Below are 25,550 nucleotides of genomic sequence, written 5' to 3'. Positions count from 1 at the left end.
GCTGGAGATTAAGGCATGCTGTGTACGCGCATGCACACGCACACAACTTTCATCAGGCACTAAAATGATGGAGACTTTTTTTGCCTGAGCAATACCTGTTTGCAGTGTTCTTACTGCAGGACTCTTCCCACCTTTGCTTGAACATAGCCCAAAAGGAGAAGCCAACTCTACTCCTTCCCATTCTTCTAAACATTCAAATACCATAAGAAATAAAAAAAGGAACTCATGGTAAGGAGAGACATTTCCCTAAAGACAACTTGCCTGTAAGACTTCCCATCACTGGTGTCCTGGTTTCAGCTGGGACAGAGTTAATTTTCTTCCTAGTAGCAGGCACAGTGCTGTGTTTTGGATTTAGTAGGAGAAGAATGCTGATAACGCACTGATGTTTTAGTTGTTGCTAAGTACTGCTTATGCCAGTGGAGGACTTTTTCAGCTTCCCATGCTCTGCCAGGTGCACAAGAAACTGGGAGGGGGCACAGCCAGAATAGTTGATCCAAACCAACCAAAGGGCTATTCCATACCATATGACATCATGCTCAGTATATACACTGGGGGGGGTTGGCCAGGGAGCAGCAATCGCTGCTCGGGAACTGTCTGGGTATCAGTCTGTGGGTGGTGAGCAATTGCATTGTGCATCACTTGCTTTGTCTATTATTATCATTATTATCATTACTATATTGTTATTATTACCATTACTACTTTACTTTATTTCAATTATTAAACTGTTCTTATCTCAACCCAGGAGTGTTTCTCACTCTTACCCCTCCGATTCTTTCCTCCATCCCATCGAGGTAGGGGGAATGAGCGAGCGGCTGCATGGTGCTTGGTTGCTGGCTGGGGCTAAACCATGACAACTGGTAAGCAACCTTCCTGTGTGCCTGTCCCCATGCCTTTTCGCTGAGGATATGTTGAAGCAGCACCATACAACCTGAACCAGTTATCCAGAGACAGCAGACAGTCAGATGGTGACGCATTAGATACCTACACAGAGGCATGGTTGGCAGGTTCCCTGGCTGTCGTCACTCCTTGAGCACCTGGAAGCATTCCTGCAGAAGGCAAGCCTTGATAATAACTGCATCCAGTGTTGTTCCCATCAAGTCTCCAACCTTCTCCATGCAGGGTCAAGTAGGACTCCGAGACACTCACCATAAGGAGCTGAGGAACTGAACAGCTAATGGTAGAGAAGTGGATGCCTCCCTAAGAATGTTTTCCTTTAATGCCAGTTAAGACATGAAGAGCACCATCCCATTCCCACTAAGATGCCGGATTTGGCTCACCAAAAGCACAGCAGACTGCAATACGAAAATACGAAGATCAGAAGACCCATAGAAGCCCCAAAAAGATCAACCCAGTATCTCTTGCTGTTATCAGAAATAGCCTCCCTATCCTGGTCATACACAAAAACATTCAACTGTTGGGTTAGTTTAAAGGCCTGCTCCTCTTTTGCTTCTTAGTAAATGAAAGTTGCTGTAAACCCACTTTCTCCGTACAGTAGATGTCTTACTTTAGAAAAACTTTCAATATGATTTCAGACAACATCCTCATAAGCAATTTGGGGAGATGCAGACCACTCTGCAAGATGGACAGAAACCTGGCTGGATTTTCAGGCTCAGAGGGCAGCAGTGAACAGTTGGACACCAACCAGTTACAAGTGGCATTCCCCAGGGGCTCATATTCAAGCCAAAACTGTTAATACTGTCATATTTAACTCAACAATCAATAATCTCAACAGTGGGATGGAAATACAGAGCCACTAGTTCTTGCCAAAGGCAATTCCTAGAAAGGAGCGGAGAAGGGGAGTCCAGGGCAGAAGGGAGGCAGACCACATACTCAGTTGGATCATAACAGGACTCCACTGTGAAGAGATTTGAGATGCAATTCCCCTCATGCAATTTAATCTTCCAGAAAGGAAAATAGCTGGGATTTTGTGCTGAAGGTACTTTCACAGTAAGTCAAGCATCCAGCTTCTCCTCTATGCATTCAGGTCATAGAGAAAACGATCAGAGTGATGGTGATGTAGCTTCCAAACAAAGCACCAAGTCATTTCACATAAAATAAAATGCACTTAAATGAGATGCCAGGGCTGGAGCTTGAGAACTGGTAAGGCTTCACATCAAAAGTAAAAGAACAGAAGGTCTATGTGGCCACACTTGTAGAGTAAGAAAGAGAGCCTCCTGTAGCAGACTGAGGAGAGTACAAAGTGTTATCTTGAAGTACGAACAGAGTAAAAAACATTACTGATGTGAACCTCAACCTTCATCCCTTTATAAAATGTAACTTACAAGCCTTTAAAAAGATGATTAGACTTTTTGGTAGAGGTCAAGAAAGGTTTAGCTGACTGAAGCAAATGACACTAATAATATAATCATCTTATATTTTGAGCCAGGGAATTGCAGATGTTGCATATCCAGGTATTTCTGTTAGTTTGTGATTAACAAGGTGACACACTTGAAGGAACAAGCTCAGCAAAATTCTAAAAACAACGTTTAAAAAGTACTTATTTAATGTCAACACCAAAATCATTTACTTGATGCTTTCAGCTTTGTTTTGTTTTCTGCTGTGATGATTTCTGGTTTGGGGATTTTGTAGTTTTTTGCTGTTGTTTTTTTCTCCCCCCAAACACATAATACATTGCAGATTGTACATATAATCCGCAAATATTAAAGTTATAGCCAATTTATTACAGATATTATTTCCCTGATACTGAAGCAATGTTATATATAAAAATATTTCTACATTAACATAAATACATGCAAACCAAATCAGAAAATAGCAGTCTTGAGTAAAGAATGACTAAACTTGCAAAAAATTATTAACTGTGTACTTTGCAATGATTTGTGGTCATAATTATACCAACCTATTCAACCTTGCAGTCTCCAACTCTGATCCCCCCCCCAAAATCCTTCTTGCCGTCAATATTTTGCTTTGCACAGAGAAATCCGTCAGTATCATCAACTAGCTTTTTAATATTACGCTTACAGGAAAAGAGAGTTTTTCAGTGCAGTTACACATTATTTGAAACCGTGGCACACGGCTTAAGAAGCAAGACTCTCTGCAAAGGAATAGTAACATCACCAAAAGTGTGATTTTCGAGTACCATGCACAGAAGATTGTTGATATAGCAACCAGCTTAGGTAGGGGAAGGCAGAGATGAAGCATTAATGTAATTTTTTTCTGCAACTTCTGCATGTCTCTCTGCAAAAAGTGACAGCAATATATAAATGATTAGAACTATGACAGGTAGTAGAGACAAGAGTAGTTTGTACTGTTTTTAAGAAAAAAAAAAATCCACATTGGCCAAGTTTCTTTATTTCATATTTCACATCTTCACTCAATACTGTTGCTGAATGTTTGAAAAATTGTCCTGTACACCGTGAATATACAAAATTTATCTGAAGCATTAAATCTGTAAAAATAGAAACAATTCAGTCAGACCAAGTGTAACTGAAGACATGGCAGACAGCAAAGGGATTGCTTATCTGGGCTGAAGACGTAGTCAGAAAGTAAGACTGAACTAAAAGAACCACAGATTATTAAGGAAACAGAACTATGTAAATTAGGATTTTACTAATTTGTCAGAAGATAGGAGAGATAAAGGTAATGGATTTTATTTTAAAACAATAAGCACAATGTCACTTTTTAGAGACACCTCAGCGGTCTAATTACATACAGCTAGAAAACTCACTGCCTTCAGGCACCCTCATATCAAGTGCAAATCTGCGCAGTTATAGAATATATTTATAAAATATACTATATGCAAACATCTTTACAGAGCTTTAAATCAAGCCAAAAAGTAAATATACTTGATGGGACAACAGAAAAAAAAAAAATGAATCGACGCAAAAACGTGGGCAGTGTGATTGTGGCCCTTCAAAGCCAGAGGAAACCATTCAGTTGGTCTGCAACAAAAAGAAGGTGGGATTTGCACCTTAAAAGTCGACTGTTAACAAAACGAAGAAAATATCCCCTGTGCTTCTGCAAATTAACATAAAATTAGCTTCCGTGACATTTTACGTATTGTCATTATCTTAAAATATCTTCTAAAGCACAATGTCAACCCTTGAATACCAATAATCAATCACACAACTGAAAGTGAAAGGGTTTCCCAGCTAAATTCAAATTACAAACTACAGAATTCTAAGGAGTGCAATGCTCTGGAAAAAGCTTTAAATTAAATTATTTTACTTGTAAAGCTAGTGTTAGGTTTTTTTTAGTTAAAAAACAACTGGAAGCAAGAAAGCTGCAAGAGTACAAATGATAAAATTGTTTTAGATACACCAAGTGAAAGAGTGAATTATCCACTGATGCAGACAGAAACATCCATTTGCTACATTGTTCGCTTCCTTACTTCATTCCATTGCATGTACACACAGCTTAAGTATTAAAATGCAGAATAATAAATAAAACGGCTCAGATTACTAGCAAGGGGCAAAACACAATCCGTAATTGTGCTCTATCTAGTTTCTGTTTCAGCAGTCTTTTTCTCTTGCAGTTTATAAGAAAAATCATAGTCAGACTTCCAAAAAGAGTCATTCTTTTTTTATCAGAAACTCAAGTTCATTTGCCCAGGTTTATAACCCAAGACATTTCTGTGAAGGAAGCACAGTGCAAATTATAGGACTGATAAAACTTGCTTACATAGAAAGAAGTTTACTTGAGTAATGTTAACTGGTATCTTTACGAAATACATTGTAAAACAAAGATTAAATAACAAGACTGGGTTTGGTTTGGTTTTTTTTTCCCCCTCAGACTTTTTTTCCTAATCTCTCCTTTGAAAAGCTTACTGAGTTAAAAAAATCTTAATAAAGTTCCAGTCTTCAGCAGGTAATCATTATAAATGCTGCCAATCAATGCCAACTAGTGTTTGATTTGCTTCTTGTGCATGTGCAATTTCCTCTGTGATACTGTGCTGCTGCCAGAGTTTTTGAATCTTTTTAAATCGTTCTTTGCACAGATGTAAGGGATTCCCACGTCTGAAAAGGAGATAATACGTATCAGGAACAATTAAACACTGCAATTAAGCACAAACACTCAGGTGCGACATAATTAAATATTAGATAACCCTTTAAAATATTAAAATATTTAGATAATCCTTTAACATTATTATCTTGTCAGAGAAATCAACAGATATTTTGGTTAGTAAACTGGAGTGCTACCTTGCCTGGTCTCCCACCCTTACTGCTCAACAGTTCCCTCCAGCCTTTGGGAATCTCATGCACAGTCCACCAGAGTCTGAATGTAGGTTTTCAGCAATCTTTCCATGCTGAACCAGCTCATATTCTATGATTTTGACCAGTTTCAGAAGTAGCAAGCATTAGCAATACTGAGTCCCCAAACTATTCTCACAGGAAGCAAAGATAGAAGTTAAGACAAAGAATTATCACATTAAATGAAATCACCTCATAGTATTCTCACTTGGTATTAAATTAACACAGATTATACAAATGAATGCACTATATACAAGTAAAATTTTCAGCCTTAGCTTCTAGGCAACTTCACAGATGCTAAAAAGATTTAAGTTTTTACACCTCAAGACACCGTTTATAACCTGAGAAAGATCTTCCATTAAATATTTTTAACCTAAAAACACATAGTAGCATTAAAATGTTTGAAGATATTAGATGCAACAGCAATGTCAAAATATAATACTACCTATATAATTAAAATAAAAAGGTAACATAGAAAGTGTATTTTACAAACCAGGTAATTTTAGAATTCCTGTCTTTAAAAGATCTATTTTTAAGTATTTACCTGAGTCCCTGGTCCGTCTCTCCATAGTCATCGAGATAAGGAGGAGGATAAAAGCAGCCCTTTGTTTTTCCAGCTAAAAATAGCACCTGACATTCTCGTACTCTAGAGACACACACAGAGAAGATTTTGAGTATTGAGTTTTAGGTGGTTTCTCATATTTTCATACACACTGCTTTTCCAATTCTCCCCTATTTTCATTCTGTATTATCTGCATGTACAGATTTTTAAAGGTACTTTTGTTTTTTAAAACTAAAGATCATATTCTCTTCCTCAGTAGCAGTTAAAAATAATGTAGTTTCATGTCATATTATTTGCAGACTGTGTAAAATACTTGACATAACCACAACAAGAACATAAAACAATTTCACTTCTCACTGATCTTTGCCAAAGCGAAAGTAGACATTATCTAACCTTTCCTTGTATGCAGGAAGACAACAAAAATGAATTTTCATGTTTTCAACAGCAACAACAGTAACAAAATCAAGGTATTTGCCTTCATTGTTTTGTAATAGGTGAGTGGAAATAAACACACAGAGAAAACAAATCCACTTTAAAATGAAATTCAAATTTTGTATGATACCTTATCTTCAAGGAAACAAACTCTAAACCTTATACCAAAGTATAAGGAAGATGAATACACCCTAGTTTTTAGATAACTGTCTTATTAACAAACCACTGCCTTTACAAACCACCCCTACAATCACATTTGTAGAACTATTCATTTCATGTCCACACATACCATCTAACCGAGCAATGTAAGTAGAGGGGTTCAGTTCCTTACCTAAGGAATATGCCCACTCCCGAACCACAAGTGTATGTATGTGCAGTACAGGCTCCAACATCTTCTCCTTCTAATTCAGTCTGACAACAGTAACTCTGAGAACATAGCATGGTCCCACACACAAGGCACAATGTTGGGGCTCTGCTTTTATCACCACCTGATTTTGGACACCTTTTGTTAAGAAAAAAAAAAATCCACTGTATGTATTAACTCTAGATGGTAAAAAGATTCAAAAGTACTTTTGAACATCTATGCAGTTAACAGTCATACAGATCCCTGCAATTTCTATTGCACTGAAATACACAGCGGTTTTGCTGGAAGTTATGACAATCGATACATGCCATTAACTTTATGATTCTACAAACACCTTTCTGAGGCTTTCAGGTTAGAGGTTTCTCAGTTCATCAAAGGAGCAGAAGACTTTAGAGGTCCTCACTATAATTGTATACAACTTACGAGAAATTGGATGCTTGGTTAATGAGGCAGCTGTAGTCGTCCGGAAGGTCAATTAATTTGTTGGATTCTCTTGCATAGCTAGAACAAAGCAATCGAATTAACCACTCGTATTTCAACGACTAATAGACAGCGATTTCAAACTCATTCATGTTTTCCTGACTCATCTAAACAGCATCTGTGAATAATTAAATTTTTAAAGTTTTCTTCTTCTCTGCCATTCATACAGTAAAATGGCAGCACATAAAAAAGGAACCCCCAATATCTCTCAGCTAGACCACCTCCAGTTTTCTCAGTTACATTTTTAATGAATTTGAAAAAAACACACAGGCAGAAAGTCAGGAAAATACATCTTGTATCCACGCTTTTAGCAAAGCCTCATGATGACGTCACTAGAGGTTTAATTGAATATTTGTTCTGCTCCCTTACCAGTTTGCTTTGTATTTTCCTTTTGTCACTAATATTGAATGGAAACTAGTCTGACACTCAAGTTCAGACAACTTGTATCCTAAAGAGAATGAAATATTCATGCAATGAAAAGAACCTATTTAATACCACATAATTTTATCTTTAGAAATAACAGTTAAAAGTTCTTTTTTTTTTGCAGATGCTATACACTAAGTTTTAATAATCTTTAACTCTGGGAACAATACAAATTAGACTGAAATGTAAATACAGGTTTGCAACAGAAGCAATGTACAAGAACATGCTGAGAGGAAAAAAAAAACCCCACTGTCAAATTAGACATAATCTTGGGAAGAGCAGTTAAGAATCAGTCAAAGGAACACATGGAAAAAAATCTCAACGATCACACAACAGGAAATTGATTATGCAATCAGAGTACTCTTACTGTATAAGATATTCTGTTAATTGCTTGGTGTTTAACAGATGAAGTGATTAATTTTTATTTTTGTCACTTATTGTATGTACAACATTGAAAGATTGACTTTATGTATTTAGCAGAGGAGAGTATAAAATGCAGGGATATATATTTTAATGACAGCACTGTGAACCTCATATTAATTTATAATTCTTTGGATAATTGATAACCACTATTTTTACCAAGCCTTCTAAAGAAAAACACCCCAAATGCTTTTCTACACTCACTAAGCATTAAATGTGTTCTGAATTCAAAATAATTGCTTAGCAAGTAGAAATGTATGAAAAGCAATTTTATTTTTAGCAACTGACTCTGTTGATTTCACTGAAGAATTCGGATTCTTTTAAAAAGCTCTTCAATGCCTGGTATTTTTAAACAAAGGTTATGTATGTATTTTAGCAACAGCATACCTTTTGAATCAGAAGGTACAAATCTACTACAGGATACACAAGAAGAAATGTTATGGCCTCTGATTACTGCAGATCAGTCTAAATAAAACTGTAATATTTAACTTTGCCTGTAAAATCTATTGCTTTAAGCAGTATTTCACTTTTCTTACAAAATTCCAAAAATCTCTGCTTATTCCCCAATATCTTTGTCATTCAATAAAGCAGAACTGACACTATGTTATTATTATAAACACCCTTTAGAAAAAATATTCAGAGAAAACTGCAACATTAAAGTTTCTCCCATCTCTGCTTAAAATTTCTCCATGCTTACCTGATAGCATGTCTCTTGCCTTCAAGATAGCTTTTTACTTCATTGTTACTACACCAACTACAAGAAAGAAAAAAAATTGGCTTTTACCTTCAATGGATGATACTTTCCAAAAACAAGTTAGAATTCCAAAGTACATCTACTCGGTAATCTCTACAACCAAAACCATTTCTTTGAAAACACTTCTTTCACAAATGCTTTTCAAAGTCTACTATTCATTTCCATATATGCACTCCTGGGAGAATACCTGTATTACCATCTTGTGCAGAATACATTATTATATTTAAGATAAGCACAAAAACACAACTTACCTTTCTATTAACGTGTTCAGAATCTCACTATTTTCTTGAAAAAGGCAAGTGAGGTTGTTTGGCAAGGAAAGATAGCTACATAAGTGTTCAAACTGGTTAGTTCCATTTACTGGGGAAAAAAAAAAAAAGTATAGTTCTCATAACTGCATTTTTTTAAATGACATTAACTACAATATATGAAATACAGCCCTAAATGGGACATCAGTTTGTTTTTTTTTTTTTTAAACCTGTATTCCCCCCCACCCAAAACATGGTCTGAAGTATGAAGGTACTAATAAAGGCACCAGACAGCTATGTTGGAGAACTGCCAGTAATGAGAAGCAAAACTTTCCCCAAACCTCCTCTCTAAGCATGTTTCAAGCCTGGACATCTAAGAACCACAACAGAGCGCTCAATGGTCTTTACAACTTAGTATGTCTTCGTTTTAATGTCATCCATTAAATGGCTACTTCGTGCTCCTTGCAGTCTGTGACACAAAGTGAGGCAGGTGGTCTGTGACAGTATAGCAGTGAAGTATACCATAGCCTCAGAAATACAGAAATTCCAAATGCCTGCAATGCTAAACTCTTCAAAAATATTATGTATGACACAACTATTACATTGCCATATTCACGATTCTAGTCTATTGGTTTGAGTCCCTGGGCCTCTGCTCTCCCAACTTTCAGGACAAAGAGTACCAGTACCTCTTCCGTGGCATGGGCTCTTTTGCTCCTGAATGAAGGAGCGAAGAAAATTAAAATGAAAGCTGTGCTCACTTCCCTCTCACAGCCAAACAACTCCCGTTTTGCAACCCTCAATAAAATAGTAGAGAAGAGCAATACAGGCCAGCTGGGGGATCAGTGGGTCCTGGGGCAGGGAAGTGGGCAGGGAAGGCAAAAAGTACTACAGCCACCATCAGGACATCCCTCAGTGGTGGGGACCTGCAGGGCCATCCAACCACCTGGGACTTGAGGACTGTAACAAAGTGAAGCAAAGCCTTCCTCTTCCCCTCTCCTACAACCAACTCTCTAAAGGCCCATGGACCTACTGCCTGGAAGTACAGCTGCACTACTTTGTACCTCATCTTTAGAGTACCTGTTACAAAGAACTCAAGTGGTCACTACTGGTCCAGACTATGAATTTGAGAAAACTTGTTACAGAAAATCAAAGTTCAGAAATAGAGGTTGGTTTGTTTTCTTTTGGGGTGGGTTGTGGTGTTGTGGTTTTTTTTTTTCGGGGGGTGGGGGTGGGGGGGTGGGGGGGGGAGGGTGGGCAGGGGAATACTTAAGCATTGCTATTGTAAAATGAAAATAATCTACATTTTAATCACCATTTGTCAATAAGCTACATATCAAGGAAACATTCTACAAGTTCTGTAGCTGTTCTCATGTCAGCTCAGCACCACATATCATACTTTGTTTCAAACATGGGAATCCTGAAGCAGTGTGAACCTACTTATTATAAGGAATATCTTCAGATTTACGTTCAGTCCCTACATACACCATATGTGGAAGACAGTAAGGTATGTTAATAACATTGATTATTTGGGATGTAACATAACATCAGTATATTTGGAGATTTTAATTATTAGTGGATGCTGATTTGAATGAAATCAACACAAGGAAAAGCAGGTCTGATTTGAAAACAGTAATCAATCTATTTGAAATAATCAACACTTCACTTTTTAACAGAAGAGCATCAGTTTCTGTTTTAGGTAATCTAGAACGGCGTTGGACTTGATATTAAAAAAATACATTCTTAAAAAAGAAACAATTTTTTTTTCCCCCCTTTTCATTATGCAGATACGATTCTGCACTGGTAACAAACCCTCATTCATTCAATCAGTTTCTTCAGAAAAGAGAGTTTAAATGTGATTTATTTTGTCCATAAACGTTTGCATCTTTTGAAAAGCTGATTTAATACAAAGCAGACAGTACCTTGAATTTCTGAGGGTGCTGGGACTCCGTTTAAGTAATGGAAAAACAAAGCAGAACATCTCAGGAAAGGCATGATTCCAGCTTTTAGATTCCTCCACAGGTGCCAGCCTGAGGAAATTTCTTTCAAGGCACTTAAGAGAACACAATAAAAAAAGTTTGCTTTTAGTTAATCATTTCAGTCTGAGAGCTATATTTAGTAAGTCTTCAGTCATACTTCTTATTAAATTACTGACTTCAGTTGAAACAAGCATTATGTGAAGTGTTTATTTCAAAGCTAATTCCAAGAAAAACAACCAAATAGAGATTCATAAAAATGTAAGCAACTGGAACACTAAATTAAGGAAAATTTTGCATAGAGATTTCAGATCCTAACAACTTTTCTGTACTCAAGACACTGCCAATTCCAGATTCTACACATCTGCAAACTGACTAAAAAAATTGTTCCAGAGCATAATCTTCATGAGCAGGTATCTTCATGAGCACAAACAGAGGAATTTATAGGAATAATTACTTGAAAATTGTATTTAGAAGCAGTGGATAAGAAACAAGATGCAAGAGTTCCCAAGTTAAAAGCCTCATCTTTGACAGCATTAGTATATAGAATCCAGTCAGTAGTTAAAGTAATCTTGAGTCCAGGAGGGAGAAAATATTAGAAATTTTACCAAAGGTCACCCTTTTACCTTCCTGTCCACTGGCAAAGAAATTTATACAGCCTAAGCACAGCTACTTCCTCTTCACTGTTAGTGTCTTCTTGATCCATGCCATTCTCTTCTGAAGAAAAAAAAATAAAAAGCATGTTACTTCATATATACATGTTTACACGGCAAGAATGTAATTTTTCGAGTTTTGAGAAAAAGGCCAAAACTAAGTGAAACATTCTACTGCACTACAATATGATGTACCGGAAAAAAAGTTTTCTGCTGCACATCATATGTTTTAAGTTTCTCCTATTGTCAGCTCCCGTGAGGTGCTGGTTTACTTGTTCAATTGGTTGGGCTTCTTAATACACTTGCTTGGAGTTCTTTGCTTTTGGCACACTACACCTTATCCAGTTCCTTTTGCCAGAAGATACACTGATTCCTTACTCTGCTAACTGCAACTTATTCATCATGCAATGCCTAAGCCAAGTCTCTGCAATAAACAGTTCCAGGCACTGGAAAAGCTGGAAAGCTGGGCTTCACAACTAGCTATGCTCCAAAAACCCTCCAGCGTTAAGTAATAAAGACAAAAGACTGAACTTCCATGAGTACAATTTATCAATACTTTCTATGGGCTGAAAGAGAGAGCAGAACTGCATACGTTTACCAATAGCACCTTAGTGTTTTCCAAGTACAAATTTGAGGAATCATTTCAATAGAAGTTGAAAGAAAGTGGCATTACCTGTTGACGAGGTAAGTAAAATCTGTATTATGTGTGCCATAGTGACAAGATGAAACAGGTGAAGATCTCCAGTGCCAAGACTAACCCCTGAAAAATCCTGACAATGTATGGCAGGGAAAGAGAGCACCAAGCTTACCTGTAAAAGAAAACAAGAAAGCTGGTATATCCCTTTTCTTTTTGAATCATCCTGTTTTCTCTGCTCGTGATGCAAATATACCTTTTGCAGGCAGCATACCTCATAAGGCTAATTTTGACACTAATTAGCCAGGGGGGATGGGGGGCAGAAGGGACAGGACGACACAATGATTAACTATCGGGGTGGGTGGGGGGGGTGGGGGTGGGGGGGTGTCTGTTTGATTGTTTGGGATTTTTTTTTTTCTATTTTTTGTTTGTGGTTTGTTTGGGGGGAGCCGGTTTGGGGTTTTTTTTCCTTGGGTTTTGGGGCTTGGGGTTTTTTTTGGGTTTTGGGGGTTTTTTTTAACATCCAAAGAGTATACATTCCGCCTCATTTTACCCCTTTTTTATTTATAGATAAGAATACTTGCAATGAAAAAAGTCTTTAAATTGTACTAAGTAGTGAAAAAAAAAGAATCAACCCCAGAAGATTTTGAAAGGTTCCTAACCCAGAGTAAACAGAAAGTTTCCAGTGAAGTTTTGACATAGTGCCTAGTGGATCAAAACATTATTAATATGCATTATGGAATACTTACCAATAAATGAAACATGTCAATATCAAGTATGCAAGGAAGATTTCCATTTTTTTCATTAGGCACCAGTGCTGAGTATTTGAGAAAGAAAAATAAATTTATTAGTTGAACATTTATATATGAAAAGATTTTAGTGTACTTCAGTTACAAGATGAGAGCTATCTCCTTGGTTTACATGCTGAAACTACTTAAAATACAAATGTACCTGTTTTGGACAGAAAGGCGTGAATTCAAGAGCTGTTCAACATTATTGGAAAAGACTCTTGCCTGCTTGACTATACTGTATTGAAATGAAGCAAACCCAAAGTAACTATAACAAAGTAAGTGCTGCCATTCACTACTCCCACGGTGAACTTCTAATGCTTAGGTTTCCAGTGGGAGACATAAGCTCATACACTAGTGACTAAACAGAAAGACTAATTGCTGTTGTTCAAAGGAGACTTGCAATTCGCTTAACTTTACAAGGTTCCCTAAGTTTGCTCAAAATGCATTGCTAAAATGCAGTGTCTTAAATTCATTATTTTATCTCTAATTAAGAAAAAGCTAGGTATTGGTCTCTCCATCTCTGTAGTATTCACATTCACAGTAGTAACCAAAGTATTAACCAAAGCACTCCAGCTAATGACAGAAATTCACACACTTAATAAATCCCAAGTAATACAGTAAACTCCATCTAAAAGCAAACACAAATAAAGTGTCTGCAAAATGTGGCAATGTATTTAAAACAAAAATCAAGGAACAGTTGCAAACTTCTTTACTCCAAGCAGTAAATTGGATTTGCAATAAACGAGTTTGAACTGCAGCTATGAGAGTAGTTTTACAATGTAGCTATAAGCATTAAGCTGCCAAGTTTAAAAACACTACTACAGTAAAAAAAGAGTCTCATCATAATAACTTAAAAATACTTCAGCTGAAGACTGCTGCCTTGCTGGCCAGAAAATTAACAGCTGAAGATCTGTGACATTTTGAAGCTACTTCTATTAGCAAACATTTCACCACCACTCAGATTCCAATACTTTTACTTTTGTAGGCATACAGCCACAGAACTCAACCAAAAAGTCTTAAAAATGCTTCCATCAAAAATGTGACCAGAACAAGGGACTTCCAAAACCAAACTTTTATTTGATAAGTTATCTTTATGTACAAATAGTTCATAGAATACTGACAGATCAAAGGCTAATAATTTTCCTTATTCCTAGCCTTGAAAAATAAAACAACACGCACTTATCCTTCACAAAAATAAAAGCAGTACAGTTGCTTCTGTCACCTGGAGGGACGAGGAGCTTTGAAGAACCATTGATTCAATTTCAAGAAAACCCAAACCATGAAGAACATGGTACACTACAAAGTTCTGGTCAAATATCTAGCAACATTTTCTCTTCTGCTTCACAGGAAAAGGCTCAGTCATTACTACTACAAACTGATGTCAATTAAGTTCTTCCCCATAAAGCTGCTAACTGTTTGCTGAAGTAGGTGGCATCAATTCTACTAGTAAATTTAGTATATGAATGCATTTTAAAAGTTTCCATGCTCTACTGTCTGTAAACATTAAAATTATCCCATTTTATAATACCCTTTCAGAGCAGTCCTCTCGTGTAATTACTGCATTAGGCTGAACTTTGGACTTTTCACCTGTATCTACAAATGCTTCAAGCTTGGAACATTTTGGCTGTTCTCATTAAAATTCTCAGCTAATACATGACATTACATAATAAGTCCTGTCTTCTCACAGATTCTACTTTTCAAAGGCAGAGAAGTTTGCAGATATATTACAGACCTCTGCAAATATCCTATTTCCTTTCAATACTATATTAATCTTAATTTCCTCCTCTTTAAAGTTCCAGCGTATCACTCTTCTTTTGTGAAAGACCATACTTCCTCCTTCTTTGCTCTAGGTACCTTTCTAAAATCAGTAATATAAATGCTAGGAAGAATCAACAGAACTCCTTCTGTCCTGGTTTCGGCTGGGATAGAGTTAATTTTCTTCCTAGTAGCAGGCACAGTGCTGTGTTTTGGATTTAGTAGGAGAAGAATGTTGATAACACACTGATGTTTTCAGTTGTTGCTAAGTCCTGCTTATGCCAGTGGAGGACTTTTCAGCTTCCCATGCTCTGCCAGGTGCACAAGAAACTGGGAGAGGGCACAGCCAGAATAGTTGATCCAAACTGACCAAAGGGCTATTCTATACCATGTGACGTCATGCTCAGTATATAAACTGGGGGGGAGTTGGCCAGGGAGCAGCAATCGCTGCTCGGGAACTGTCTGGGTATCAGTCTGTGGGTGGTGAGCAATTGCATTGTGCATCACTTGCTTTGTCTAATATTATCATTATCATCATTATTACCTTATTATTATCATTACTATTTTACTTTATTTCAATTATTAAACTGTTCTTATCTCAACCCAGGAGTGTTTCTCACTCTTACTCCTCCGATTCTCTCCCCCATCCCATCAGGGTAGGGGGAGTGAGCGAGCAGCTGCGTGGTGCTTAGTTGCTGGCTGGGGCTAAACCACAACACCTTCACAGAAAAACAGCCACGCTTCTCTTGAAATGTATCTTGGAACCGCAGACGGAAAGAAATGTCTTTTTTTTGTGGTATGATGAAATATGTATAGGTACACATGTGAAAATACCAGCTCTTGGTCTATTAGTTAAAACCACTATATAAAACAATCTTCTGGTAATCAAGACTAACAATCATTCTGTAACCATCTTTTTGTATCTGTATCTTTGTAAAAAACAGAGTAAGGTGGTAAACTTACATGCTAAGAGAGTACAAAAGTGACCCTGTACTGCCGAAAGAGATGAAACTGTCCAGTGAGCTGCTGCAAATCTTGTTAATGATGTAAGGCAGTCATCCTTTAAAAACAAAGAAAAAGAGACATTGCCACAGTTAATGAGGTTCCTCAACATGAAAAGGTCTTTTGACTTACAGCATTCTTTTCAGGCCCCTCAGCTGCAGTTTATGCATGTCTAAGTACATGACAAAGATATTTATGTTTATGCAATTATCTAAGTTCCCTTTGGTATTCTTATTTTAACTGTTACCATGAGAAACCCTGACCTTACTAAACTATGCATTTGTAGAAAAAAAACCCACATAATTCTTTTGCTAGATTTGATTTTTACATAGATTAATAATCAGATACTGATTGACTAAACAGTAGGATCCAAGAAATAAAGCTATCAAATAACCGTAACTTAAAATTGAGATATTCTGCATTAAAAAAGCAAAATTCCCTCTTTTTCCACTGATTCAGAGAAGAACTGCTACTTGATCCTTACCTGTCGACAAGGTAAATGACCAAATAATGGTTTATCTTCATCAGCTAAAATTCGTTCTGGAAAAAAAGAAACCCCACAACATTTCAATGCTGTGAATTTAACTGAATTCTGAAATTCACATATAAAGGAGCAAAATGAATACATTAGAACCTATAGTCTGTATCGTGTAAGCACAGCTTCCCCAGCACATTATAGGTACACGTGGATCTTCTTCATTTGGATGAACCTTCAAGCCTACTTTGTATGTTGCCGTACCAAAAGTTGTCAACATCTCTTTTATGCTCTCAGAATAAGGATTCCTGCAACAAAGAAAACAATATTACTAATTCATTTTTTTCTCCACTGGCAGCATAGTACTTTTAATGATGAGCATCCACCCCATAGCTAAACACCTGGATTTTTAAAATTTAAGTGAGAACTCCAGTATCTTTCTTTGGATCTGGTATTCTGTAACCTCTTTTCTGTGACAGATACACTCCCAATTATTTTTTGATTATTTGACTGGAACCAATCTCATTTTTTAGCATGAAGAATATCCAGTCTTCAAAGATAATATAGTTAAGACTAAATTTAAAGAACCGTGTGTGACTGATGGCAAAATCTACCATCAGCGGGGATAGGTGTCTTGCATTTTTGTGTGCAGTTGACAGGTAAATGTCTGTACCATGTAACGAATTTCATTACTTTTCCCCTAAGGGAAAAAGTGGTAGACTCAAATACAAACATAAAATAGTAGCCAAAATTACATATTAGCATACTCTCCATTTCATAGTCCTTCTTGATGCTTTACTTGTAGTGCTGAGCTACAATGACAAGTCCTTCATGCAGTTACAAGTAACAGGGAAAGAAAGCTTAATCCTGATATTGAAATTTATACAACAGCAGCAAAATTCATATTTTTGCCTTAATTAGTGAGACCTTATAGCACAGAAGTCACATTCTATTTTCATTTTACCATTTCATAATGAAGTGTTAATGATTTATTAAGATGTATATACATACTTCAGTTTGAAACCTGGTCTAAATCCTTCAGGTAATTGCAGCTGATGCATTTTTTCTGAATTACCAGAATTGCCTGTAGAAACAAGAAGTAATAAAACACCAATAATTCACCTATACATAATTTTTATATTATAAAAAGGTGCAGGAGCGCATCACCAGACACTGAAATTCCAAGCTACTCTTCCCACTTTTGCCACCATCTCTCAATGCCACTGTGGTAGAACAACAATACTTAGTCTTCCTCCTGCCTTGGCGTTGTTTAGCCTGGAGAAAAGGAGGCTCAGGGGAGACCTTATCACACTCTACAACTACTTGAAAGGAGGCTTTAACAAGGTGGGTGTTGGTCTCTTCTCCCAAGTAACAAGAGACAGGACAAGAGGAAATGGCCTCAAGCTGCAGTGGGGGTGGGGGGGTGTGTTCAGATTGTATATTAGGAAAAATTCCTTACTGAAAGGGTTGTCAAGCACTGGAACAGGCTGCCCAGGGAAGTGGTTGAGTCACCATCCCTGGAGATATTTAAAAAGACGTGTAGACGTGGCACTTAGGGACATGGTTTAGTGGTAGGCTTGGCAGTATTAGGTTACTGGTTGGACGCAATGAGCTTAAGGGTCTTTTCCAACCTAAATGATTCTATGATTTTCACATACAAATATACACATTTCTTCAGACTTACTTGCACAGTCTTCGTCTCGAAGTAAATACAGTGCTTTTATTTGCTGGGATATTGTTTTGATCCACTGAGCTAGGTTTGGTTGGACTGAAAAGTCTAACCTGTCCAAAAATATATATAAACAGAATACACACATTAGGTTAAGAACAAACTATACACAGAATTAGTATTTCATAGGCATTCCATGTTCTTCTGTCTCAACAGACTCTTTCTCCGTTGCCCACATATTTCTCTATCTTCAGTTCTTCTCCTGCAGGTCCTACACTTCACTGTCCTTTCATACTCTTAAATTCCATACTATACAATAACCAAGGAAGGTCCACAAACCAAAATAAGCAGGCAGGCAATCCATTTGAGATTATCAAAATGGAAGATAATAAATATTTTGATAGGGGGTTTTGAGGTGTGGCTCATTTGGGATTTTGGGTTTTTTTACGTTTATCAAGGACATTTATAAAGCAAACAGACCTGTTAAACAAAGCTCTTGATGGAGGAAGCAGAGGAATAACAGTGTTGCTTAAACATTCACAAAGTGGGCAAAGGAATTCACCATTTTCTACATCGTAACTTGTGTGTACTCGAAATCTTTGTTGTCTTCGTTGTTCTTTTGCTTGGACAGCATCAAAATACCTTTAGAAAAGAGCGAGATATTAATGGCAAATTATTAAAACATTACTTTAACATGTAAATTCACAAATTCTCACAAAGACACTGGTTTGCCTTTTCCCATATATAAGTAAGAGAATTATCTGAAGAAAAAAAGCTCTACCCTCTGACTGATAAAGTATTGCTAACTGCAGGCTATCCCCAGTTTTTTGCAGCCAAAATCCCCCAAAATGCTGAAGTTCATTGGGCTGCCAAAATCACATTTAAAATCTGAACTTTAGCAATTTCCATTTAGGGAAAAAAGGGTGAGGGGGAGAGGTAGAGAGAATGTTGAAGGATTAAAAAAAAATAAAATTCTTCAGTTTTCCATAAAATTTTAAGGGAGGTGCCATGAGCATTATCCATGTGCATTTTCCATTACAGGCCACAACAGAGCAGCCACTGGAAAAACTGGTGGCTGATCTCCAAATCCTATACAATAAGGAACTGAATTCACTGCTTTGCTAAATGTAACTGCTATTCCAGAAGCCTCTGGATGGCTTATAGCACACCTGACTGATCCAAAAATGGTCTGAATACAGGCATCTAAGGACATTCCCAGGAGTTAATGGCAACCACACAGGACTGTACATGAGCTACACAAAAAGACGAAGAACACATCTTCAGTGAGCAGTGACATCAAAGACCACAAATGAAACCTGCACTAGAATCGCTGCATCGTTATGGCCACAGAATCTCTGGGAGCTCCTAACACTCTTCACATACAAGGCAGAATTTGAAGGCAGGCACTTCAAGGAGCCATGCCAAGGACCAAAGCAAGGGCCTAACAGAAGTCAGAACCTTGAATGGCTTGCATTTGCCACACTACTGGCACCACACAGCACAAAGTACATTTATCCCCCTCCAAAAATCAAAGAATAAAAATAACTGAAAAAGGTTTTATAAAAAACCTTAAGAACAAAGGATAAAATTGAGTTTATGTTGAAGATGAACTTGAACTAGGTTGCAGATGTTTCTACTTCAAGTTAAGCATGACGGAGAAATTAAGGGTGCAAGGGAGGCACTGTCATTTAAAACTTCAGTAAAAAGCACAAGAAGCAGCAGGAATATGTCTATTACTAAACTGGAAAAAAAAAGTCTGAGCTTCAGTGTTCAGATCTATGTGCACTACAGGGGATTATGCATAGGGATAAACAACCAAAGGGAATGAAAGCTGCCACGTGTGGCTTTGGATTCTTCTTTACCAAGATGACAGATAGGAAATGAAAATTATTTTGAACATGTTTACAGTATTTATTGTAATGATTTCTACTTTTTTTTCCCCCCAACAGAAAACAAGCTGGTTTAATTGCTTCAGGACATTCCTTCTTCAGTTTACTACATGGTAGTAATTTTGCCATTAAAATCTGTGCCATTAGGCAAACTGATGGCATGATGTGCTATGTGGACTAAAAACTTAAATATAGCTTTTTACCTTTGCCAACAATGAGCATGCATAATATGTCCACAGCTACCCGTGTGTGTTCCACATGACAGATCTGGGTGCATGAATAATGGGTCATACTTTTCTGTATTTAAAATAAAACAAAACAACTTTGAAATAAACATTTATCAAAAGACTTAACTGCAGATAAATGTTACCACATTTGTGTTATTACTAAACTTTATCATAAAAGTATAACTCATTTGATGAAACATAAACCATATTGCTAATCCATAACAACTTAAACTATTTAGAACATTTACAAGTATCATGTCATTTTGTTTTGAGCATATGTACTGTATGTATTTAGACTTCAAACCAAGCTTTCAGAGGTGCTGGGCCCTGGTAAAAGTCCCCAAGATCTACCTGCAGGTTTGGTGTTTCAGTACCATTAAACAATGAGTCTAAGAACGTCAATCTTCAGAGTGAGAGTGCAAAATGATTCAGTGCAGAAATTTTCTATATGTTTACATATATAGAATCCAGAGAAACCTTTGTAACAATGCCACTGATCACTGTGATCTGTTTCACAAAGTTACCGAAATGCAAGCTTTTTTTTTTATTATCGCTAATAGGCATTTTGGATCATGTAACAGACGAAGGAAATGCGTACCTTGTGCTTTTACAGCACTACATCAACACCTCCTCTCTCTATAACATTATGAGCATTAGTTTAAGGATAAACTCTTCTGATGTTAAAGGGTTTTGTAATAATTACAAATAATTGTCATAAATGGCTTGCAGAATATTTAGATAATGCTTTGCAGTTATTTTACATTATTTAGAACACACATTTCTATCTCACTAAAAATATGGGAGTTTTGCCACTGATTACAATGAAGTCGCTCACAATTATACAGTTAACATAAGAAAGTGATGCTACTGTCTCAAAAGAAAGCTTGCAGTTGTTACAGTGACTCCAACATTCATTAAAGACAACTATGAACTTTACTTACCAGGGTCTGGAATAATTTTGTTTCTATTTTTAGACAACACAGTTGATCGCTGAATAAATGCTGCCAAGACCATAGCCCTGCTGTCCACTTTAACTTCTTGTTCCTCCTGACACAATATACACATAACAACCTGTCTGTGTTCAGCTACTCTAGTTTGCTCTGGTCCCAAGGCTGTGAGTTTTGCATCTGAAATTACAGGGCTAGAATATTCAAAGAATATGAGCAAATTATTTGAAAAACATTACAAATCAGATTGTGATTTAAATGTGATTAATGAGCTTCCTAGCTTTATGATAAATGCTGACAAAAAAATAGTTTTGGAATTTATACAACAATTCCTATGTCCCCAGAAATAGAACATATTTTACAGAAAAAATTCATACCCTCCCAATAGTATTACCCACTCCAGTTTAAGACAGAAACTATATCTGCGACCCTCCATCATCACCATCCCTTAGAGTGCCTGAAGTAAATTCTGAAAACACTCTCCACTTGCCACAAAATCATTAGCATGCTTCAGTTCGTATTTCCAGCTACAAGCAGATTTTTTTTTCCAGATCCTCAACAGACATATAATCAGCTATTTCCAATTTACTATATTTAATAGCATAGTCTCTTCAGTATTATTAACAATTTACTAGATGATTTTATACAAAAAATTACTTGCAAGTTTATGTTGAGCACTATGAGGATGGGACAAGGGAGGAATCAATATTTAACCCACCATCTTGACAGAAAGGGGGAGGAAAGCATTGCATTTACTGCTGCTTTTTTGCTCTCAAAAACTTATGTATAGTTTTCCATCAAGACTAAAAAAAGCACTTTAAGCAGTAACAATAGGACAATCAGACGTAGAAGTTAAAGGAAAAAAAATTAAATTACATTCCTTTACCTATTTTCATGTACTCCAGAGGTTGAAGTATCTAGCTCCTCCAAAGTTTGCTGAAATAGTTCTTTGTTTTCATTAATGAAGTGCCGTTGCATCTCAGACATCTGGGCCATGATCTTTTCTCTGCGCAGTCTGGCAATCTCAGCTTTTCGCTTCCTTTCAGCTTTGTCTTTATCACGTGAACTCTGAAATTGTATTGTTCGCTCAGCCACTTTTAAAGTCTTGTTACAACAGATAATTCATTTTAGCTACTGCTATGTGTAACATGTACTAACCCCCAAAGAATGAAAATCTCATAAAAAGGCAACAGAAAAGTCTACCAAAAAGTTATTTTGTGCCCTCTTTTCTTTAGCTCATGTTCAATGCCAGATAGAACTGCAGATCCATAAGGCTACCTCTCCCCCTCAACCTTTAACTGTATTTTGTATTTCTCTTCCCTTTGAGCATTCATAAGGTAAAAAGGTAAGTAAGTGACAGGTCTCGTCTCTAGTGCTGCTCTTCCTCCAAACGAGCTGTATTCCTAAACGCACTACAATGCTCCAAGGTCTTTGTATAGTATCTATAATGTCATGTCAAGGTAAACAAATCAGCAGAGCTTATCTGGAATGACCTGCATGGTAAAAATACACAGATACCATTTATTTTAACAATTTTCCACGGAGTCTGAAATTATGGGAAGAGCAGAATCATTAAATTTTGTGTGAATTTAATGTGATCAGTACTACAAACAGTTCTAAGGAGTAAACATGCAAAAGATTTGGAGACTACAATATATAAAGTGAAGAAAAATAGTCCAGGGACTCTCCCAACAGGTCTTTCAAACAAATGGGTTCAATCTATAAGCTGCAAGACAGAATTTCAGAAATCACTGATGTTTCCTATCTTTGATTTAGAGCTGCAATTAGAAATATAGTCCTCTGCTAGTCAAAATCCAGACCTGTTCCAGATCAGCTAACTGTTACAGCTTGCTTTTACCTCCTCCATAATATTTCCTTCTGTCTCAGCCACAGGACTTGTTGAAGAGCTTTCTCTTAGTTTCTTAATAGTATTAAAAGTCTGTAAGAAAAAAACGCAACAATTTGTGACACGTGAATATAAGTGTGTATACTAGAATGCTGGCCTGATAATGCGCAGTGTTGGATTCCAGAAGAGGAAAAAAAGTAGGTACAACAAATCAACATGGGAAATGAGGAAATCATCACAATATAATTAGGAACATTTCTAAAATCTTCTTTCCATAATTTCAGCAGTTATATAAAATAGATTTACCTTCAATATCCATCTGATCATGTCCTTATGCACTTCCAGATGAGGTGCATTTTGCAGTGTTTCTAGCATAGCTAGTATACTAGGGGAATTATTGGGTGCCTCTCCAGGTCCTGAGAAAAAAATTACAGCAACAATTGATTATACTGTTACCTGACAAACTCATCATTTGCTAACATTAAAAACAACACAAAACAAAGAACAACACTTGTATATGTTCAGCAGATGAAGAATTCCTTCAACAAACAGGCACAATATGTAACTTACATTCCCCCCTCCACAAACATTTTCATTAATACCCTCTAAATCCTGAACAGTTAGAGGAAATAGTCTTAAAAGTCTTGCTCGCTGACTATATTTCCTTACAAGACAAATGCACTGCATGTGCTCCCTGGCCATTTTCATCCTTGGAGCTGCCACGTAGAACCTCCAACATTTTATTTCCCACCTATTTTAAATGGAATTGTCTTAGCAACTTTCATGTCTTAGCAAAACTAGAGGCACTAGTCAGAAGATGCAAAGTAGAGCCAAGATTAAAAGACCATTTAAGAAAGCAACTACAGTTTTTAAAATCGTAGCATCTGATCATGTACAGCATGTTGAGACGCTACTTAAAGATATTAAGAACTGGATTTACTGGGAATTATTCTACTTCTGGATTTCTCCTCTAGAAAAGGCCTTAAGCATTGCTACTATAGAATCTACACATATGTAAAGCACATATGTACAGTCAACGTGGTAAAACTTTGATGGAAAACCAAATATACTCTTCTGGTAAATACTCTTTCAGAAGAATAAAATATGAGATACTGGCATTCTCAGTTATTTAAAATTTGCTATACATTTGAAAAGAAAGGCATACTTGATATTTTCTGAGTGAAGGTAAATGTTACAACACTCTCCTCACTGAGATTCTCCAGATGTTGTTTTTCTTCTTGCAGTGCCATTCCAAGCAAATGCAAAACCTAGGTAAAATAATTCATATAGTTTCTTTATATAATTTGGATAATTCATTAAGAGACAAGGAAGTAATATAATAAAATTATATAATAAGAACATATTTGAAGTTATTTCTATATACGTATTTCCAAAGCTACATTACACAGGAGTAACAGTGTTTGTTTACAAATTCTCAAAACTTTGCCAGATAAAAAAAAACCCAACACATTATGCCACTTCTATCTTTCTGTTTGCTGTCCTGTCTAGTGAGTAAGAAGGCAGCAATTCTCCCTAGCAATTGCATGTTATTATCACAAGTCTCTGGACAGAAGCATGATGCACACTTTAAATCCTTTTTACGTACAAAATTTAACTTTAAATTTAAAAGTTAAAATTATTAAACTAAATTTATTCTAACACTCTAGAAACACATTTTAAAATAATGTTAACTTTTAGGTCAGTGAAAAGCTGTAATCTCCTTGAATTTAAAAATTAAAATTACCCTATTTGGCACTAAAATAGGCTGAACAGTGTTTTAAAGCTGAAAAACTTAAATCTTGGTGGTGAGCTCTGTCATGCTGAATCAATCACTTTTGCCACCCCATACAAATTGCTCTAGACCAAAAAGCGTTACTGAATGCCTGGAATCAACACTGAAACCCATGTAAGGAAAGGATAATCACTGGAAAATCTGTAGCAGAACTGGAACGCAACAGTAAAATAACTAAAGTATCTATAGAAAAAGTGGTAAAACCTGATTTGAGTCTTCAAGTTTTTTTAATTTGTTTTAGTAAGTAACAGTCAATTCTTCCTCAGTCTATCACATCTATCTAACAAAGTCTCATCAGATATAGGCCACCTCTTCCAGATGCCTCATATCAACCTTTGCATGCTGCTTCCAAGATGAGAGCAGTTAACTTGGGAAAGATGCAGTCCAACTGCATGGAACCAGTGAACACAAAGCACTGTTTCTGAGCAAGTGCTAGGTCCCTAATGAATCACACGTTTTGGAGAACAACACAGAGGGACTCGTATGGCTGAGCATGTTTTAGTTCAGTTTCAAAAAAATTAAAATAAAATCTTATTCTACACAGTTATTCCAAAGCCTAGCATTCTCACATTACCTAAACGTAACTACATTCTTCAATTTTTGTTGTGATTTATAATACTGATAATACTGTTCCATTTTCAACTTTTTTTGCAGTATACAGAATTGCTTATGTTAAACTTAGCTATAAAAGGTAATATACACTCAACAAGACTGAATGTAAAAAGTTAATACTCAGTTTCAGAGCTGGGGTTTTATTTAAAAATGTTATTTAAAAATCCATCAATATTTTAGAAAAGTTTGGGTTTGGACACTAAACCAACAACCCTGAGCAATATGAATAGCCCTGTGATGGCAGCTCACCACTTATCTCTGCACACCCCACAAAATGACCATCATGGACAACAAAATCTACAGTAACCCTCCAGGTTTTTAAAGACCATTATAAATAGTGAGAAACAAAGAGCTTAGTTGAGTTTCCCAAAGCTGATACATTTTCAAGTTAGAAA

The 25,550-nt window shown here is 36.5% G+C and overlaps 1 protein-coding gene across 7 annotated transcripts in view; it reads right to left on the bottom strand.

Annotated features, from left to right (window-relative positions):
* Positions 1–3,295: 3,295 nt before the first annotated feature.
* Positions 3,296–25,550, bottom strand: part of UBR2 (ubiquitin protein ligase E3 component n-recognin 2) — a 59,662-nt gene continuing 37,407 nt past the window's right edge. For 3 of the 7 annotated variants that reach the window (XM_075707290.1, XM_075707289.1, XM_075707292.1), the window contains 22 exons: positions 23,917–24,019; positions 23,058–23,167; positions 22,764–22,844; positions 21,792–21,973; positions 20,900–21,099; positions 19,935–20,028; positions 18,323–18,484; positions 17,858–17,955; positions 17,185–17,257; positions 16,333–16,481; positions 16,183–16,238; positions 15,660–15,756; positions 12,900–12,967; positions 12,190–12,325; positions 11,490–11,580; positions 10,810–10,940; positions 8,894–9,002; positions 8,586–8,642; positions 6,989–7,066; positions 6,533–6,703; positions 5,752–5,853; positions 3,296–4,973 (listed from right to left, as the gene is read on the bottom strand). In XM_075707290.1, coding sequence (XP_075563405.1) covers positions 4,832–4,973; positions 5,752–5,853; positions 6,533–6,703; positions 6,989–7,066; positions 8,586–8,642; positions 8,894–9,002; positions 10,810–10,940; positions 11,490–11,580; positions 12,190–12,325; positions 12,900–12,967; positions 15,660–15,756; positions 16,183–16,238; positions 16,333–16,481; positions 17,185–17,257; positions 17,858–17,955; positions 18,323–18,484; positions 19,935–20,028; positions 20,900–21,099; positions 21,792–21,973; positions 22,764–22,844; positions 23,058–23,167; positions 23,917–24,019 — 2,490 coding nt within the window. In that variant the 3' untranslated portion in view covers positions 3,296–4,831. Of the gene's footprint in view, positions 4,974–5,156; positions 5,337–5,751; positions 5,854–6,532; positions 6,704–6,988; positions 7,067–8,585; positions 8,643–8,893; positions 9,003–10,809; positions 10,941–11,489; positions 11,581–12,189; positions 12,326–12,899; positions 12,968–15,659; positions 15,757–16,182; positions 16,239–16,324; positions 16,482–17,184; positions 17,258–17,857; positions 17,956–18,322; positions 18,485–19,025; positions 19,096–19,934; positions 20,029–20,899; positions 21,100–21,623; positions 21,627–21,791; positions 21,974–22,763; positions 22,845–23,057; positions 23,168–23,916; positions 24,020–25,550 lie in introns of those variants that run through there. The other 4 variants (XM_075707291.1, XR_012830929.1, XM_075707293.1 and 1 more) reach the window with 4 other exon arrangements.

This window comes from Pelecanus crispus, chromosome 3, assembly GCF_030463565.1.
Source record: "Pelecanus crispus isolate bPelCri1 chromosome 3, bPelCri1.pri, whole genome shotgun sequence".
Lineage (NCBI taxonomy): Eukaryota > Metazoa > Chordata > Aves > Pelecaniformes > Pelecanidae > Pelecanus > Pelecanus crispus.
This window is presented reverse-complemented; position numbering and strand designations above follow the sequence as displayed.